Source organism: Geotrypetes seraphini, chromosome 8 (genome assembly GCF_902459505.1).
Source record: "Geotrypetes seraphini chromosome 8, aGeoSer1.1, whole genome shotgun sequence".
Lineage (NCBI taxonomy): Eukaryota > Metazoa > Chordata > Amphibia > Gymnophiona > Dermophiidae > Geotrypetes > Geotrypetes seraphini.
The window spans coordinates 169,691,669-169,710,998 of NC_047091.1; the positions used below are offsets into that span (position 1 = coordinate 169,691,669).

At 45.6% G+C, this 19,330-nt stretch overlaps 1 protein-coding gene across 2 annotated transcripts in view; it reads left to right on the plus strand.

The window, feature by feature from the left end:
• MYO18B (myosin XVIIIB) overlaps positions 1-19,330 on the plus strand; it is a 565,740-nt gene that overhangs the window by 135,328 nt on the left and 411,082 nt on the right. For both annotated transcript variants that reach the window (XM_033955841.1, XM_033955842.1), the window contains one exon: positions 5,829-5,973. In XM_033955841.1, the coding sequence (XP_033811732.1) occupies positions 5,829-5,973 (145 nt within the window). The remainder of the gene's footprint in view (positions 1-5,828; positions 5,974-19,330) is intronic.

A 19,330-nucleotide genomic window follows, 5' to 3' on the forward strand; every position in this document is an offset into this window, starting at 1 on the left:
TTTAGTCAAAGTGGCCAAAGATAAAAGGTATCAGGAGTTGTTCTGTTTCTGTGTTGATTCGTCTTTTAAGGTTTTCTCTGGTTTCCATTTGTGTGAAAAATCTTCAGAAATGCGATTTTTGCACTGCTTTACAGCAGGGACTTCAGTGTACATTGCAGTGGCGTAGCTACAGGTGGGTCTTGGTGGGCTTGGGCCCACCCAATCCACCCACAATTCTGGCACCTTTATTATGGCTAGGTAAACACCAAAAAGTCCAACAGGACAGAGAACCCACGGGTATAAAACAGTACAAAAGGAAGTGGAAACGGACAATGAGCACGCCACTGAAGATCACTGATGTAAAACCAACTTGTTTATTTCATAAAAGGACACAAGCAGAAGCTGTGGACCCGACACAGCACTGTGTTTCGGGGTCTGAGGAACGCCTGCATCAGGGATCACTCGGTCCAACTAACATGCCAGAGTAACCAAAATCACTTTATTATGGCTGGCAGGGATTCCCAATCCCCCCCAGCTGAAAGAGGTCCTATGGTGGCCAGAACAGGTCTTTCTCCTACTTGCTGCAGCCAGCGGCACTGTCCAAGCATTGCTGCCATGCCATGCTACCCTCCTGCTGCACATGCTCAGTTTTAACTCTTGAGAAAATTGAGCGTGTGTGGGAGGGGAGAGGCTGGTGCAGCAGCTGTGTGTGGTCAGTGCTGCCAGCTGAAGCAGGCAGGAGAAAGACCTGTTCTGGTCACCATAGGACCTCTTCAAGCTGGTGAGGCTTGGAGATCCCCACCCGCTCAGGTATTTATTTGTTGGGGGTCACTGATGTAGGGGCAAAAAGCATAAGGGGGAGGAGATATTGTGTGCCCTTCCTCTTCAGACTCGGGCCCATCTGAAATATTATATCTGTCTGGTTTACAGTACTCCCCCCAAATTTGCAGGGGTTCCATTCCAGGAACACATGCAAATTTAGAAAAACCGTGAATACGGTTTTTCAGCTGATCGAAGGCAGGAGAGGGCAGCTGTGGTTCTGGCAGGTGCTTAAATTGTCCTTACGAAGCCGGGCACATTTTCCGACCGCCTCGTCCTGGTACTAAAGTCATGGTTACACCAATCAGGAGCTGCTTTGATATGCCAGATAGCTTGTCAAAGCAGCTCCTGATTGGTGTAACCATGACTTTAGTACCAGGAAGAGGCGGTCGGAAAATACCACAAATTACTGAGTCCGCGATTTGAGAACTGCAAATTCGCGGGGGTTTACTGTATTGCACAATTCTTGACCTCGATGGTGATTCAAGTCTAAGTGGAAATGTTCCTCCTTGGGTGAAGACTTTGTAAAAGCCGCTACCTCGTTGCTTAGGCTTGAGTTTTTGAGGATCAAAGTCCCCTTCATCAGATGTGCATCAATAGCAGCACCTGCTTCAAATTTGAGGAGTCAAATTCCAGCAGCCACTTCTCATCAGAGGTTTTAGGACAGGGGTGTCAAAGTCCCTCCTCGAGGGCCGCAATCCAGCCGGATTTTCAGGATTTCCCCAATGAATATGCATGAGATCTATTTGCATGCACTGCTTTCATTGTATGCTAATAGATCTCATGCATATTCATTGGGGAAATCCTGAAAACTCAACTGGATTGTGGCCCTTGAGGAGGGACTTTGATACCCCTGTTTTAGGATGAATTTTTGACCTCTGTTCTATACAGAATTCACAAAACAAACCTAACAAGTAAACAAGCTGCCAGCATCGCTCACTCCCTGGATAGTCGTGCATCACGCTTCAAAAATTAAATGCACCCCGACTTTTCCTCTAAAACCCACATTGGAAATAAATGCACAGCAAAAATCAATCCTGGAGAGTTTTCCTGAATAGAACACGCTTTGAGCTACAACTGAAAAGGCATGATCTATACCCCCCAACTCTCTTCTCTTTCTTTGACTAGAGAGAGTTCTTCCCTTTCTGGTTTACGGTTTATGGATTATTTATATTTGACATCAGCTGGCTTTTTAACAATAAATCATGGCAATGTACAAAATTACAAGTCAAGAAAACAACAACAAAAAAAAGATACATAGTAACATAGTAACATAGTAGATGACGGCAGATAAAGACCCGAATGGTCCATCCAGTCTGCCCAACCTGATTCAATTTAAATTATTATTTTTTTTTTTCTTCTTAGCTATTTCTGGGCGAGAATCCAAAGCTTTACCCGGTACTGTGCTTGGGTTCCAACTGCCAAGATGCTAGAGTCCACCTTGGGGATTAGTGCCCAAGAAAAGGATCAGGGTGTCATCGTAGATAATCCGATGAAATCTTCCGCCCAATGTGCGGTGGCGGCCAAAAAAGCAAATAGGATGCTAGGAATTATTAAAAAAGGGATGATTAACAAGACTAAGAATGTTATAATGCCCCTGAATCGCTCCATGGTACGATCTCATCTGGAGTATTGCGTTCAATTCTGGTCTCCTTAACTCAAGAAAGATATAGCAGCACTAGAAAAGGTTCATAGAAGAGCGAGCAAGATGGTAAAGAGGATGGAACAGCTCTCGTATGAGGAAAGACTAAAATGGTTAGGCTCTTCAGTTTAGAAAAGAGACGGCTGAGGGGAGATAAGATTGAAGTCTACAAAATCCTGAGCGGAGTAGAACGGGTACAAGTGGATCGATTTTTCACTGCGTCAAAAATGACAAAGACTAGGGGACACTCGATGAAGTTACAGGGAAATACTTTTCATAATAATAATAATTTATTTCTTATATACCGCTATACCAAACCAATTGGAGGAAATTTTTTTTCACTCAGAGAATAGTTAGGCTCTGGAACGCGTTGCCAGAGGATGTGGTAAGAGCGGATAGTGTAGCTGGTTTTAAGAAAGGTTTGGACAAGTTTCTGGAGGAAAAGTCCATAGTCTGTTATTGAGAAAGACATGGGGGAATCCACTGCTTGCCCTGGATCGGTAGCATGGAATATTGCTACTCCTTGGGTTTGGGCCAGGTATTAGGGACCTGGATTGGCCACCATGAGAACGGGCTACTGGGCTTGTTAGACCATTGGTCTGACCCAGTAAGGCTATTCTTATTGTCTTATGCTCTTAAAACAATGGGAAAAACCCCACAACTATACAGTAAAAAATTCAAATTCCTATAATGGGTAATGTAACATTTCCCTTTTGCTTTCCTTTTCCCCTACAACACAGAGGCCTAGATTCACAAAACTTACCGTTCGTGTATCGATGGTTTTGCGATTGTTCCCCGATTCACTAAACAGCTGTGCAATCAATCTCCGATCTGATCCGCACATGCAAATGAGGGGACATTGCCTGCATAAGTAGGAAGGCAGCGATTCGCTAAACAGAAGAAGGAACACTGATTGGGCTGGCCAATCCAAACTGAAGCGACTGCTGAGGACCAGTCGCTCACGTCCTTGCCGACTGTCCTGCTCTCTGCTGCCCTGGAATCCCAGTATCAAAAATAAAACCATCAAAATAAAACATCTTCCTTGTGCAAAAAGCTCCCTGTCTCTCTGAGAGCCCGTGGTTTTAACCCGCGGTTTTAACCCGTGGGTGTAAAGTGGGGCTGCACTACGGTATGTTCTGTGTTGTTCCAGTCTGGCTGCAAAGTGTGTCTGTTCCACTGAAATGATTCCCGAAGTCCACTCGTGGGGCCAACGAGTGCAGTCACCCCCTCCCCCTTTCGTTTTGACCTCAAGCTTGTGCGGAGAGCAGGCGCATGGGCGGATCACATCTACAGGCAAACAGGATGGTCTGCGCATGAGTCTGGATTGCTCTGCAGCAATCCGTGGGGCCGCTGTGGGGCTTGCATCCGATCACTTCATTTGCATGAGGACTATGTAATGAATCGGTCGCCCAGCATGACTCGGCCACGGATCACCCATGGATCGCCCAGATCGGTGAGTGTAGTGAATCTAGACCAGGGATGTCAAAGTCCCTCCTCGAGGGCCACAAACCAGTCGGAGTTTCAGGATTTCCCCAGTGAAAATGCATGAGGTCTATTAGCATACAATGAAAGCAATGCATGCAAATAGATCTCATGCATATTCATTGGGGAAATCCTGAAAACACGACTGGATTGCGGCCCTCGAGGAGGGACTTTGACACCCCTGATCTAGGCCTTAGGTAAATGGGAGAGCAGTTGACTGGGTACCAGTACAACTGTATTAAAAGACATTTGTTGAGATCAGGCTGACGGCTATCTATCTGAAATATATTATACAGTAAAACCTTGGTTTGCGAACATAATTCGTTCTGGAAACATATTTGTAATCCAAAACACTCGTATATCAAAGTGAATTTCCCCATAAGAAATAATGGAAACTCAGACGATTTGTTCCACAACCCAAAAACTTTAATACAAAATACTATACGTACTTGTATTGCAAGACCTCTCTCATTTAGAACAGTCACTACGCTCCCGCAGCGTCCGAGAGAGAAGAACCATTGGCTCAGTTGTGATGATGTGACGCGTGTATACTGTATGTACTCGTATTGCAAGACCTCGCTCGTTTAGAACAGTCACTACGCTCCCGCAGCGTCCGAGAGAGAAGAACCATTGGCTCAGTTGTGATGATGTGACGCGTGTATACTGTATGTACTCGTATTGCAAGACCTCGTTCGTTTAGAACAGTCACTACCCTCCCGCAGCGTCAGAGAGAGAAGAACCATCGGCTCAGTTGTGATGATGTGACGCGTGTATACTGTATGTACTCGTATTGCAAGACCTCGCTCGTTTAGAACAGTCACTACGCTCCCGCAGCGTCCGAGAGAGAAGAACCATTGGCTCAGTTGTGATGATGTGACGCGTGTATACTGTATGTACTCGTATTGCAAGACCTCGCTCGTTTAGAACAGTCACTACGCTCCCGCAGCGTCCGAGAGAGAAGAACCATTGGCTCAGTTGTGATGATGTGACGCGTGTATACTGTATGTACTCGTATTGCAAGACCTCGTTCGTTTAGAACAGTCACTACCCTCCCGCAGCGTCAGAGAGAGAAGAACCATCGGCTCAGTTGTGATGATGTGACGCGTGTATACTGTATGTACTCGTATTGCAAGACCTCGCTCGTTTAGAACAGTCACTACGCTCCCGCAGCGTCCGAGAGAGAAGAACCATTGGCTCAGTTGTGATGATGTGACGCGTGTATACTGTATGTACTCGTATTGCAAGACCTCGCTCGTTTAGAACAGTCACTACGCTCCCGCAGCGTCCGAGAGAGAAGAACCATTGGCTCAGTTGTGATGATGTGACGCGTGTATACTGTATGTACTCGTATTGCAAGACCTCGCTCGTTTAGAACAGTCACTACGCTCCCGCAGCGTCCGAGAGAGAAGAACCATTGGCTCAGTTGTGATGATGTGACGCGTGTATACTGTATGTACTCGTATTGCAAGACCTCGCTCGTTTAGAACAGTCACTACGCTCCCGCAGCGTCCGAGAGAGAAGAACCATTGGCTCAGTTGTGATGATGTGACGCGTGTATACTGTATGTACTTGTATTGCAAGACCTCGCTCGTTTAGAACAGTCACTACACTCCCGCAGCGTCAGCGAGAGAAGAACCATCGGCTCGGTTGTCATGCACGTATACTGTATGTATTCGTAGTGCAAGACCTCGCTTGTTTATCAAGTTAAAATTTGATAAAATGTTTTGCTCGTCTTGCAAAACACTCGTACACCAGTACACCTCGCAATCCAAGGTTTTACTGTATCTCCAGGCCTTAAGGTATCTGGCAATCTTCCTATCGCCACTGATTCTGAACACACTTATTGTGTGTTTCTGTTGCCAGTTGTCTCATGATTCTTCAGCTGCAATGTCTTTCTTTTTTCCAGCCTGAGGAGAAACAGAGGGCTTCAGCAGTCTTTGTCCTGCTTCAAGCTGCTATGGAGACTCTGGGATTTTCAGAGAACGAGCAGAAGGCCATTTGGCATGTATTGGCTGGCATCTATCACCTAGGCGCAGCGGGTACATGCAAAGGTAAGAGAATATCTTACAGCATCTCCTAATAGCATTAAATAAGTGTTAAAATACAAATTGGCAGCAGGGATGTGCACAGGGCAAACATTTTCCATTTGTTATTTCCTCATTTGGGCATTTCCCCGAATGTTTGACATTTTCAGGTCATTTCCCACATTTGTTTCAATGAAAATGTCTTAATACTAGAATCTTGCAACATGCACTGAGGGGGGTAATTCTCTATAGCTCGCCTATAATTGGGTGCTAGGATGATGTGCGCTAAGCAGGGGCGGAGTGACAGTGACCTGGGCAATAATGGTCTTGGGCTCCTATCCACCTATCAAAAGTGATGACATGGAGGCTAAGGAACATTTGGCCCTCTATTGCTATGGGCCCTCAGGCACTGCCCTGTTGTTCCAATGGCCAGTCTGCGCCTGACGTGAATTCTATATGGTGCGAGCACTTGCATTAGCTACATGACTAGTGTAAATTCCGTCACATAAGTGTAGGCAGTCAGGCAAGTCAGTGCAAGTATTCTAGAAGATGTGATGCGTAAGTACCAGGCACACCCTGACCCTCCTATGCCCATGCCGCCCAGGTTCCTCCTAGGGGAGAGGGTGGCGCAGTGGTTAAAGCTACATCCTCAGCACTCTGAGGCTGTGGGTTCAAACCCCTACTATGCCTTGTGACCCTGGGTAAGTTACTTAACCCTCTCAGGTGCATTAGACAAATTGTGAGCCCACCAGGACAGACAGGGAAAAATGCTTGAGTACCTGAATAAATTCATGTAAACTGTTCTGAGCTCCCCTGGGAGAACAGTACAGAAAATCAAATCAATAAATAGTGTGAAGAGTTTCAGCCTTTGATAACCAGAGCTGGTATTGTGACATCATAATGCCTCATTCCACAAATGCCTAAGAGCCAACCTCATCAGTGATGTCACAATGGCTCAATTGTCCTAGACTTGGCTCACTTCTGCTACATTTTGATTTCTAGAGTGGCTCAGTGGTTAAAGCTACAGCCTCAGCACCCTGAGGTTGTGGGTTCAAACCCCCGCTGGTCCATGTGACTCTGGGCAAGTCACTTAATCCCCCCATTGCCCCAGGTACATTAGACAGACTGTGAGCCCACCAGGACAGACAGGGAAAAATGCTTGAGTACCTGAAAAAATTCATGTAAACCGTTTTGAGCTCCCTTGGGAGAATGGTATAGAAAATTGAATGAATGAATGGGAAAATGTCCATACCCCACTTAAAGTTGAGCACTATAGAAATTGTGAAGGAAGTTATACATGAAAATGCAAATTTTTTTCTAATTAGCACCAATTAACACCAACTGTAGCCAATAATTGATTGCTGAAGCCAATTAGCATCTAATTAGTTAATTAAGTTATGCACATAACTGACCTCCAGATGTGGCCCCAAACAGATGGGGTTTGTGTAGGGCCGGGGTTGGGGAGCGGAACGGGGCAGGGCTATGAGCGTAGTGGGGCGGTGCCAGGGGAGAACAGAGCGGGGCCAGAGGTGGTACGGAATGGGGGCCACACATCCTCTTTTTTGAGGACAAAATCTGGATAGCAGGTGAAATTTTAGCAATATGGGCTTATATAGGGTTACCAGATTTTTGTGTCCAAAAAGGAGGACACGTAGCTCTGCCCTATTTTGCTCACAGCCCGCCCCCGTTCCACCCATCGCCCACTCTGTTCCGCCCACAGCCCTGCCCCCGTTCCACCCACAGTACTGCCCTGTTTCTTCTCCCAACCCTAGCCCCACACATACCTCGTCTCTTTAGGCCGTGAATGAAGGCCATGTGTGCATGCGCGGATGCCCTCCAAACACAGCCCCGAGTTCCCATCGGTTTTCAAAGCCCAGACAGTTTTCCAGGATTTCAAAACCCACCCTATAAAAAGAGGACAAGTCCAGGTAAATCCAGAAGTCTGGTAACCCTAGGCGTATGTGTACAGATTTGCCTGTAAACACTGTTACCTCTAAGCCAAGCAGAAGTCACCCCACTGTATTGCTGCCATTGGCGGGGGGTGGGGGTGCTACAATATTGTGTTTTCAATCACTGGTGCAACCTTCTAGTGGGGGTACAGGCCTTCAGAAGGGACAGGCTGGCCTTCAGGGGTAGGGTGCAAGCCTTCAGGGGGGGACATGCAGGCCTTCAGGGGTGGGGTGCAGGCCTTCATGGGGGGGACAGGCTGGCCTTCAGGGGTGGGGTGCAGGCCTTCAGGGGTGGGGTGTTGGCCTTCAGGGAAGTGCAGACATTCAGGGGAGGGGGCCCTGGTGTAGAAGTACACGGAGGGAGGGAGGGAAGAGGGGGTTCAAAGAGATGTGTATATGCCGGACTTTGGGGGGAAGAAATAATGGGTCTAAAACCAGAGGAGAGGGAGAGAGATGGTGGACAATGGGATTTAGGGATGAAAGGAACAGAAAGGGAGAGATGGTGGACCCTGGGGTGGTGGGGAAGGAGGGAGAGATGCTGGATAAAAGGGTAGTTAAGAAAAGGTGGATCTGTGGAGGGAGACGAAAAAAAGGAAAGATGCCAGACCTCCGGGGGAGAGAAGGGAAATGGCAGGGGAGGACAGAGATGGCAGATCGATGGTTAGCATGGAAAAAGAAGGAGAACCTGGCAAGCAAGTTATCAGAAGACAACTAGAGCCTGGGATCAACAAGATCTGAATAATGACCAGACAACAAAAGGTAGAAAAACTAATTGTATTTTCTGTTTTGTGATTACAATATGTCAGATTTGAAACGTGTATCCTGCCATTGCTGGTGTTAGACCGCATACGTGAGCTAGGATTTAACAGAGAGGAAAAGTCTTTTTTGTTTCTTTATTTTGTTTACACCATGGCGCCAGTGTGGTTAGGAGAGGGCAAAGGGGGTGAAGAGGCTATAAAAGAGGTGAAGAGACTATAAAATAAACCCACCAGGATGTTTAAAAAAAACACCCAATTGGGCAGGAAAATCGAATCGAATTGAAAAATCGATTCAATAGGCTGAACCAAATTGAATCAAATTTTTTTTTCCTGAATCGGGCAGCTCTACTAGGGACAGGTATGGATAGGCAGATTCCTTGGAGTCCTGCAGAGCTTGTCTGTCCCTCACTATTAGAAATATGAAAGTGAAACAGCACCCTCCACTGGTGGGTCTATAGCTGGAGGACTCCTACTCAGTTTAGAGCAGTGCTCTCAAACTCACGGCCCAGGGGTCACATTCGGCTCGCCAGGTACTATTTTGAGGCCCTCGGTATGTTTTTCATAATCACAAAAGTAAAATAAAAGTTTCTTGATCATGACAATGACAATATTATTATTAAGACTTAGCCAAAAGGAAGGATTTATAAACATAGAGTTTTACCTCATGCAAAATTGTCATTTCTTTAATAAGGCATTAACTATTTTTTCTGAGGCCTTCCAAGTACCTACAACTCCAAAATGTGGCCCTGCAAAGGGTTGGAGTTTGAGACCACTGCTTTAGAGGGAGTTGTGCCCATAAATGCCATTATTCTAAGCATTTATATGCACAATCAGTATATCAATTTTGACACTTCTCCCCTCTTTTACAAAGGTGCGTTATGCTTTATAGTGCGCAATAAATATTAGCACGTGAAATGCTAACATGTGCATGTTATCCTATGGATGCGTTAGCGGTTAGCACACACATTGATTTAACATGCGCTAAACGCGCTTTAAAATGCTTAGCGCACCTTAGTAAAAGAGGGCCGTTTTCTATAGATTTTATCCTCTTTAGGCATTAAAAAAACTTTTTTTTTTGCTTTGAGTCTCTAGTGCGTTTTAGCAGTGGTGGCGGCGCCCCTCTTCTTGTCTCTGCCCCAGCTCCCTCCTGTCGCACGTGCACTCCCTCTCCCCTGCGCCTCTAGTTGCTCATCGCCGCGAGCAACAAGAACGTCGATGTGCTCCTCGTGACCCCGTCGTCGTCTCCCGCTGACGTCACTTGCTATGCGTGGCACCCGAAGTGATGTCAGCGGGAGAAACGACGCGGTCGTGAGGCGCGCATTGAAGTTGTTGCTCGCGGCAGTGAACAACTAGAGGGGAGGGGAGGGGAAAGGAAAGGGGCCGCGTTCATGGCGAGGGGAGGAATGGGAAGAGGAGGAAGGGTGCCGGCGCCCCCAGCAACATGGCGCCCGGGGCAGACCACCCCACCCCCTTACTGCGCCACTGCATTTTAGCTTCCACATCTGACTGCCATCTCTGAGCTTCCTGCAAGTCCGTAAAATCAGAGCGATTTCTGTTGCCGCGTGTTCTGTTGTTGTATACAGGGCAAAGGGCCTGTGACTCCTCAGAGAATTAGCTGAAGAGTCAGATTTAAATGCAGGGCATGTCTCAAGATGGCGTTCAGCATCACTTGCTCTGGCATTGGTGCCCCTGTCATATGTCAACAAAAAGAATGAAATCAAATGCAGCTGAATAATAGATTAAGCAGAACAGGAAAACGGCTCCTGCCGAGGCTTAGCTTACTGTTTCTTATGCCGCTCGTTTTGGTGGCTGTCTCCTTCCTTTTCTCACTAACTTTGGGGTTAATTCAGACTGCAGTTACCTGTAAATTGCTGCCACAATAGATCCTCATTCATTGCCCTTTTCTGTGCTATTTTAATGTACACCACTTCTCCCTCTGTATTCACTGTGATATAGGATTAACAGACCCGCAAATACAGAAAAACCGCAAATAATTTTTTCATATGTTATTCGCTGTTTTCTATTAAAAACCATCGTGAATATGGTGAAACCGCGAATAACATGGTGGGGGAGAGGCAACACACAGTGAAGAAAGTGCTGGGAATCGGCGATTTTCTCTGTAAACGCTTGGAATCGACGATTTCTCTATGCAAGCTGATGTCATTTGGGGGGATGAGCCAGCAAGCTAAAAACCGCGAATAATCGAAACCGCAATTGCTGAAACCGCGTATACGGAAGGAAAAGTGTAAATAACATAGTGCTCTTTGTTGGGAGGAGGAGGGAAGAGAGCAACCATTTCCTCTTTTTCCTGTGGATTATAGTTTGTTCAAACACAAAACGAAAAAGGAACAGAAGCCCCTCGTAAAATCCAACAACAAGAGAACAAGTGGGGCGTGGAATAGAACCCGTCAACCTTGGAACAGACAAACCTTAATTTCTATAAATTCAAAATAAACACGAGAACACATAAAATAAAAACACATGCTACAAAAAAGTCCGATGTAGTCCTTATATTGAAAGGATCCAGCCAATGACCCAACATGGTCCTGGGACATGGTGGGGAGAGTTACAAAGAAAACAAATGCAAGAAATGGCCTGTATGTTAAAGATCCCACACCAGTTCCTTCAAGAGGAGGCATTCAATGTCCCTGTGCTTAACTGTAAATGAATTTAACAAACGGGAGAGAACTTTTCTGTGAAGTAACTGCAAAAGACATGCTGGATCAGTAGCATGGAATCTTGCTACTCCTTGGGATTCCGGAATCTTGCTACTCCTTGGGATTCCGGAATCTTGCTACTCTTTGGGATTCCGGAATCTTGCTACTCCTTGGGATTCCGGAATCTTGCTACTCCTTGGGATTCTGCCAAGTACTTGTGACCTGGATTGGCCATTGTTGGAAGCAGGATACGGAGCTACAGTACACGTGGACCAACCATCTGATCCAGTATGGCTATTCTTATGTTCTTATGTATGTTTGCAAGGGGCATGTCAATTTGGGTGACATATCTAGGTCTTTTGATGACATATGAACTTGAGGATCATTTCTGCAATATCTAACTAGGAAGGGATATAAAATGAGGAGAGTAAAACCCTCAAGGTAGTGGAAAATGGAGGCTCATGGTGCCCAATTTCAGCCTGAAGGAAAACTGCCCAGTCAAAAATAAGTTGAAGACAGGCAGAGTGAACTTTTACTTGCAAGGAGGAGAGAGGATAGCCTAAAGGTTACATCATATTTTTCAAACTTTTTATTTATTTATTTTAGTATATATAGACTAAGTGGTTTATTATTCAGTTACTCAATTATTTCCCCCTATCTATCCTTGTGGGCTCACACACCTGGGGCAATGGGGATTAGATGACTTGCCTGGGGTCACAAGGAGCTGTGTGGGATTTGAACCTATAACCTCAGGGTGCTGAAGCTGTAACTCTAACCACTGTGCCGCGTGCTCCTCTGGCTCCTCTCAGTGAATATGCAAGGGTTAAAAGTTGCATGAAATGGAGACAGTGTATGGAAATCTCTCATGCATATTCATTATGGATATCTTGAATATTGCTCACTAATTTTTGCTCCCCATGGAGAAGGTTGAAACTAGGGAATTCTACTGCCTCACTGATACCCCTTGTGACCTTGGACAAGCCACTTTATTTCCATTGCCGTTGGTACCAACTTATCTGTAAGCACTTTGGGATGAGGACTTATCGAACCCAAATTCTTAAAAACGCTATAAGCCAACTTGATCATTATTTGGAAAGTTGGGTTAAGAGAATGACACGGGGGTCAGAATTTGTCCCTGTCTCTTTGTCATTCTTTAAGGAGAGAGGGAAGAATCAGAATATGAATGGGCTCAGCTACTGACTCTCAAACCTTGCATTGAAGAATGGTGGCAGAGAACTGAAGATGAGATAGACCCTAGAGAATGACAAGGGGACAGGTTTTTCCCCGTCCCCGCGGGAACTCATTTTCCTCTCCTGAAGAGTTCTTTTCCTGTCCCTGCCCCGTTCCTGCAAGCTCCGCCATCATCCGCACAAGCCTCAAACACATTAAAATCATAAGTGCTCGAGATTGCTGTGGTTAAGGCTGAGTTTACAGGAACGGGGCAGGGACCGCAAAAAAACTCGCGGGGATGGAGAAATTGAGCTCCTGCTCAAATTTGTCCCTATGTCATTCTCTAATAGACACTAAAGAATGACATGGGATGGTTTCCCACAGGACGGGTAACGATATTTTAAATAGTGGCTATAGGGATCCTAGAAGGCAACAGATTCTTTGGCATTGCTAACTTTTGTTGGAGCAATGTAAGAATAAACCCAGTCTTTACTTCAAATGGCAGGGTTGTGTTCCTTCCGGAATATTCCTTCAGACTGGCTGATTTAAGGTCCCGCTTTCTAAATATTTATTCACATTGATTGCCAGTTATACTCAGATTAAAGTAGCAAAACAGCTTTCCTGATTGCCACTATTGCTTCTTCTTCTGATATTCTTTCTAGCTCTGCGTTCTCGTTTTCTTTATTCCAACCTGGCTTCTTATAATAATATTTAGACTTTGTTGAAATGAGTGTGCATTTTGTATTATAAGCATATACTGTGTAGTAGAACATTTTCTTCCCTGAGCCCATTCTTCAGGTAAAAAATCATCCCACGGGATTGTCTGTACAAGGGAACAAACAGAGAAAAGCTTTACCGTCGATTTGCCAGTGTGGGTTCAGCAAACAATTTAAATTAGAAACAAACACTCACAGTTCTGCTTGCAAATTACTTCAAGGCTTCAAATTCCAAGGGCTCTCGGACTTGTAGCAAAAAAGTCTGGATTGACCCGTGTCCACTTGCCATATGATTAGGGTTATTAGATGTCCGTGAAAACCCGGATATGCTCTCTTTTTAGAGGACTGTCATAAGAACATAAGAATTGCCGCTGCTGGGTCAGACCAGTGGTCCACTCACTCGGCGTCCCTCTAGTTTCAAGTTTCAAGTTTATTAGGATTTTATATACCACCTATCAAGGTTATCTAAGCGGTTTTTACAATCAGGTACTCAAGCATTTTCCCTCTGGTCAAAGACCAGCGCCCTAACTGAGACTAGCCCTACCTGAGTACGTTCTGGTTCAGCAGGAACGTGTCTAACCTTGTCTTGAATCCCTGGAGGGTGTTTTCCTCTATGACAGACTCCGGAAGAGCGTTCCAGTTTTCTACCACTCTTTGGGTGAAGAAGAACTTCCTTACGTTTGTATGGAATCTATCCCCTTTTAACTTTAGAGAGTGCCCTCTCATTCTCTCTACCTTAGAGAGGGTGAACAACCTGTCCTTATCTACTAAGTCTATCCCCTTCAGTACCTTGGATGTTTCAATCATGTCCCCTCTCAATCTCCTCTGTTCGAGGGAGAAGAGGCCCAGTTTCTCTAATCTTTCGCTGTACGGCAGCTCCTCCAACCCCTTAACCATCTTAGTCACTCTTTTCTGGACCCTTTCAAGTAGTACCATGTCCTTCTTCATGTACGGCGACCAGTGCTGAATGCAGTACTCCAGGTGAGGGCGCACCATGGCCCGGTACAGCAGCGTGATAACCTTCTCCGATCTGTTCGTGATCCCCTTCTTTATCATTCCTAGCATTCTGTTCACCCTTTTCGCCGCCGCCGCACATTGCGCAGATGGTTTCATCGACCTGTCGATCAGAACTCCCAAGATCCCTTTCCTGGGAGGTCTCTCCAAGTACTGCCCCGGACATCCTGTATTCGTGAATTTCCCAAACCCGGCATTTTGTCCGGGTTTTGGAAAGCCCTCACAAGCTCCGGCCACATCTGGAGGGCCTTTGAGCATGCACGGATGATGTCACACACTCAATCAGAAGCACCGTTTATAGAATAACGCTTAATTTTTAATTGCACCCAAATTTAGAAGCCATGTATTGAATTTAGTCATATTCCTGTTCCAATCAAAATCAAGAACATTCACATCTATCAGCAATAATGCATAGGTGAAAAGAGGGGATATTGGTAGGGTTGCCAGATTTTACTATAGCAAAATCTGGATCCATAGACCCGCCCCCCAGGCCCGCCTGGTTCTACCCAGCCCCGCCCCTTTATGCCCCAGTCCCGCCCCCTGCTGCCTGCCTGCTCTCATTGCCTGACGCGACTTAGAGGGGGTTTTTCAAAACCTGGATAAACTGCTGGGTTTTGAAAAGCCGTCCGGATCCCGGACATGTCCTTGGAAATCCGGACGTTTTGTAACCCTACATATTGGGTATATGAACTGTTTTCACGATTCATAGAGTCATATTGTTTAAGCATGCCATAATATGGCTAGTACTTCAAGCTCAATATCTATCACCTATCCTCCCCAATGTGGTCAAAAAAGGTCAACTAAATCCTTTAATGTTCAATTTCTCAGCTGTAACCTTAACAACTATACTAGACAGTTTCTATCTGCTGCTGTACAGTATTAGATGCTATGAATTTAGTTACACTTGCAGAAATCCCAGTGCTTGATTATCTCAACCATATCTGAAACACATTTAGCCTAAGGGGAATCAATACATGCAGAAGCATCGAAGGAAGCTATCTGAAGCAGGATTATCTTTGACAAACTTAAAAGTTTTCCAATGTGATATAATTCTGCTTTCCATCAGATAGTCACTTAAAGGTTAGACCTATAAGTGCAGAAGGCTTGCTTCTAATCCCATCTCCACTCCAGAAGTTGATCATTTGATCTTGATAGTTTAATGGTTATCTCCCAATTAACTATGGAACTAAAACAGTGTTACTTGAGAGGTCTGGCACTTAGGTTACTTTCGATTGCTGAATACTGCGTATATCAGAAATGGAATCCTCAGGAAACAGCAGAGAACTCTGGGAAATCCATGCCTTTGTGACTTTTCTGAGGCAGGACAGGGAAACCTCAAATCATTGAGGGCCACAAACTGGCCAGTTTTCAGAGAATCCATAGTAAATAAGGATTTTCTGATCATGGGATTGGGCTGAGCGGTCATTACCCATTAGACACCTATCCCCAGGCACTGTTAAATCAAAATCAACATTGTTCAGACACATGACACTCTGTTATTCATACCCTTCTAAAATTCTTGACCAGGTCCCTCCAAGCTCCTCTTGGTCATTTCCAGGTCCTCCCTGGACTGCATGGCTCTTCTGGTCCTCTCCGACCCCCACATTGGCCCTCCGGGTCTTCAGGCAGCTTCTGGTACCATTTACTGGTCTCTCTGCTGGCCTTCACTGGTCCTGCCGGTCCCTCACAGGATCTACAGGCCACTTCATAGGGAATCCCCTGATGACCCCCGTTACCATTTACCGATCTCTCCGCCGGGCCCTCTGCTGGTCACTTGCCAGTCCCCCATCAGCTTTGGCCTCCTCCTGCTCTTCTAGTACCTTATAGGGCCACTTCCGGTCCCTTATACCCCAGCCTTTTGGATCCCTGTGGGTCCTGGACACTACATCAGTCCCTCCATCGGTCATCAAGTTTGAGCCCCCCCTCCTTCATCCTGTCACAGATTTGCATATAGTTTAAGACAATAAGGTGCAAATTTGAGTTGTGCATGTAAATTTGGGCACATGCCCAATTTGCATGTGCAACTTAATTGAATAACAGGTCAATTAGTGCTGATAATTAGCATCATAACAGGCAATTAGTACTAATTGGATTAAATTAAAAGTTACATGCATAAATTTAGCTGCAGGATCTGCAATAAATTATACATGCGAGTCCAAAAAGGGAGCATGGAAATGGGAGGGTCATGGGTGGATTGGGGACATTCCTAGAATTTAAGCTTGTAATTGTTGAACAAGGGGATCTGTGTCTCATTTAGGCATGTGGATTGGAACCATGTTTCAGTTGGTACAAATGGACACACATAAAGTTCTGTTCAAGCATTATTCTGTAAACCATGCCTAATTGTAAGCGCTGTTTTAAGAATTGCGTGGTCTTTTTTTTCAGTGCTGATTTTTTATTTTTATTTTTTGGTACCATATATACTCAAATATAAACCGATCCGAATATAAACCGAGGTGAGTTTTTTCCCCAGAAAAAAGGAGGACTCGAGTACAAACTGAGATTAGAAATTTGGGTGATCTGGTGAGCCGGTCTACAAAAACTTAAGAGTATCCTCTGCTCTTTTTTAGGCTAAGCAGCATAAACTTTGTTTTATTTTGGGGGGATCTTCCTAGATAATTGTGACTGGGATTACTGAGCTTGATAGAGCTTCATGGCCTATTCCAGCATGACAATGCTTATGTTCTTAATTAAGAGAATAGGCAACAAGATCTCCCTTTCCTTTTCTTCCCTGATCTTCCTTCTCAATTTATTTTCTGCCTCTGTCTAGATTAAATTCTTTCTTACTACCCCTTACTATTACAATTTCCCTCTTTTCATTGTGTTTAACTACAGTTTGCCACCTCTTTCCCTTACCCCTTCCAATATCTCACTAACTCTTCCCCCAATCCAGCATGTGCCCTTTTTTATTTATCCCCCCCTTCCATCCAGTATGTCTTTTTCCTCCCCACTTCCATCCAGAATCTGCTCCCTCTTTCTCTCCCATTCAGTGTCTAATCCCCTCTCTCTCACCTCCCCACTTCCTTCCAACAATTGCTTCCCCATCTCTCTACTTCTATTCAGCGTTTGCTCCCCTCTCTCTCCTCACCACTTCCTTCCAGCGTCTGCTCTCCTCTCTCCCCACCCCACTTTCTTTCAGCATCTGCTTCTCCACTTCCATTTAGCGGGTGCTCCCCTCTCCCCCCACTTCCTTCCAATGACTGCCCCTCCTCTGTCTACTTCCATTCAGTGTTTGCTTCCCTCTCTCTCCTCCCCACGTCCTTCCAGCGACTCCTCCCCTCTCCCTGTACTCCCCACTTCCGTCCAGTATTTGCAACCCCCTCTCTCCACTTCCATTCCGCATCTGTTCCCCCCTCACTACCCCGTCTTCCATCCAGCATCTGTCGTCTCCCCTCCCCTTTCCTACTACTAAAATGGTATGTGGTCTTCATCATAAGGCATATGGGTCAGGCTTAAAGATCTCAATCTGTATACTTTGGAGGAAAGGTGGGAGAGGGGAGATGTGATAGAGACATTTAAATACCTACATGATGTAAATGCACATGAGTTGAGTCTTTCATTTGAAAGGAAGCTCTGCAATGAGAGGGCATAGGATGAACTTAAGAGGTGAGAGGCTCCGGAGTAATCTGAGGAAATACTTTTTTACGGAAAGGGTAGTAGATGCATGGAACAGTCTCCCAGAAGAGGTGGTGGAGACAGAGACTGTGTCTGAATTCAAAAGGGCCTGGGATAGGCATGTGGGATCTCTGGGAGAGAGAAAGAGATAATGGTTACTGTGGATGGGCAGACTAGATGGGCCGTTTGGCCTATATCTGCCATCATGTTTCATGGAGTAGCTTCACATGGGCGTTTGGAAAATTGTCACTTCCATGAGTACATGCCAACCCTTCCACGTGGAAGCTTCTAAGTTTATGATATTCATTTTTCGGGGGCAGAGTCTGATTACATCCCATTATTCAGACCTAACTGGCCAAACTTAACGCATAAATAAGATCACCTAAATAGCTGTCCTATCTTTATGTGCTAATCCGTGGTCAGCTAAGTCTGGTCATAAGTCTGGTTAAAAAACAAAAAAAAAAACCCAATGAAATTCAGTGCTGAAACCCACACAAGGCTCAGCATTGAAGTTCCACTTTTAGGCCCTGATTGTATAAACGGCATCCAATTCCTAGGTTCTATTCAGCGCAGTTGTGATTCATCCGCTAGGTACAGTTTATAGAATCCTTTGGCACATTGAATCCTTTGGCACATTGCCGTTTAGGAAAGGGTTTTCTTGGCCTAAGGCAGCTGCCTACTAAGTTAGGTGTCTACTGGCTAATTTTTTAAAATCTTTAAAAATTGTTTTTTAATGGCGCTTTCAATTATCAATTATTCAATGGCGCTGGTTAAGTCAGTTTAAAAAAAAAAAAAAGAATCCCCTCCCCCTTTTTACAAAACCGCACAAGAGGTTTTTAGTGCTGGCCGGTGTACAGAATGCCCTGAGCTTCCTATAAGCATCAGAGCAGCGCAGAGCATTTAGTGCGCTGGTCGGTGCTAAAAACCACTTGCGCGGTTTTATTAAAAAAAAAAAAAAAAGTGTGTGTGTGGGGGGGAGGGGGGGCAGAGTTAAGATAGGCACCTAATTTCTGGCACCATCTATAGAATCTGTGCCTTAGTGCCACAGTGGACAAAAAAACCGCTGTCCAAACTAGAAACATCTTTCCAGCAAAATCCAGACAGGTCTTATTTTTCTTTTTCATTCGTTTATTAGGACATGGCAGTAATGAGCAGAGTTGCGTCCAAAACAATAGCAAACGAAACAGCTGACGTTTGTGACATGTGCCCAGGGGCGTAGTGAGGGTGAGTGGTGCCTGGGGCGGAGGCGCCCCACCCCCGCTCCTTCCTGACCGCCGTGCTGTGGGCACGCTCCCCTTCCCTTCCCCCATACCTCTTTAATTTTCCAGGCGTGAGCAGCATCATGGACTTGCTGCCCGCGTCGTGTCTGCTCTCCCGGAAGTGACGTCGGAGAGAGTCGACACCGACGCGGACAGCGCTCCTTGCGCTGGGAAGATTTAAGAGGTACAAGGGAAGAGAAGGGGTGTACACGTGTGGCAGGAGGGGTCAGGAAGGAGTGGGGGTGG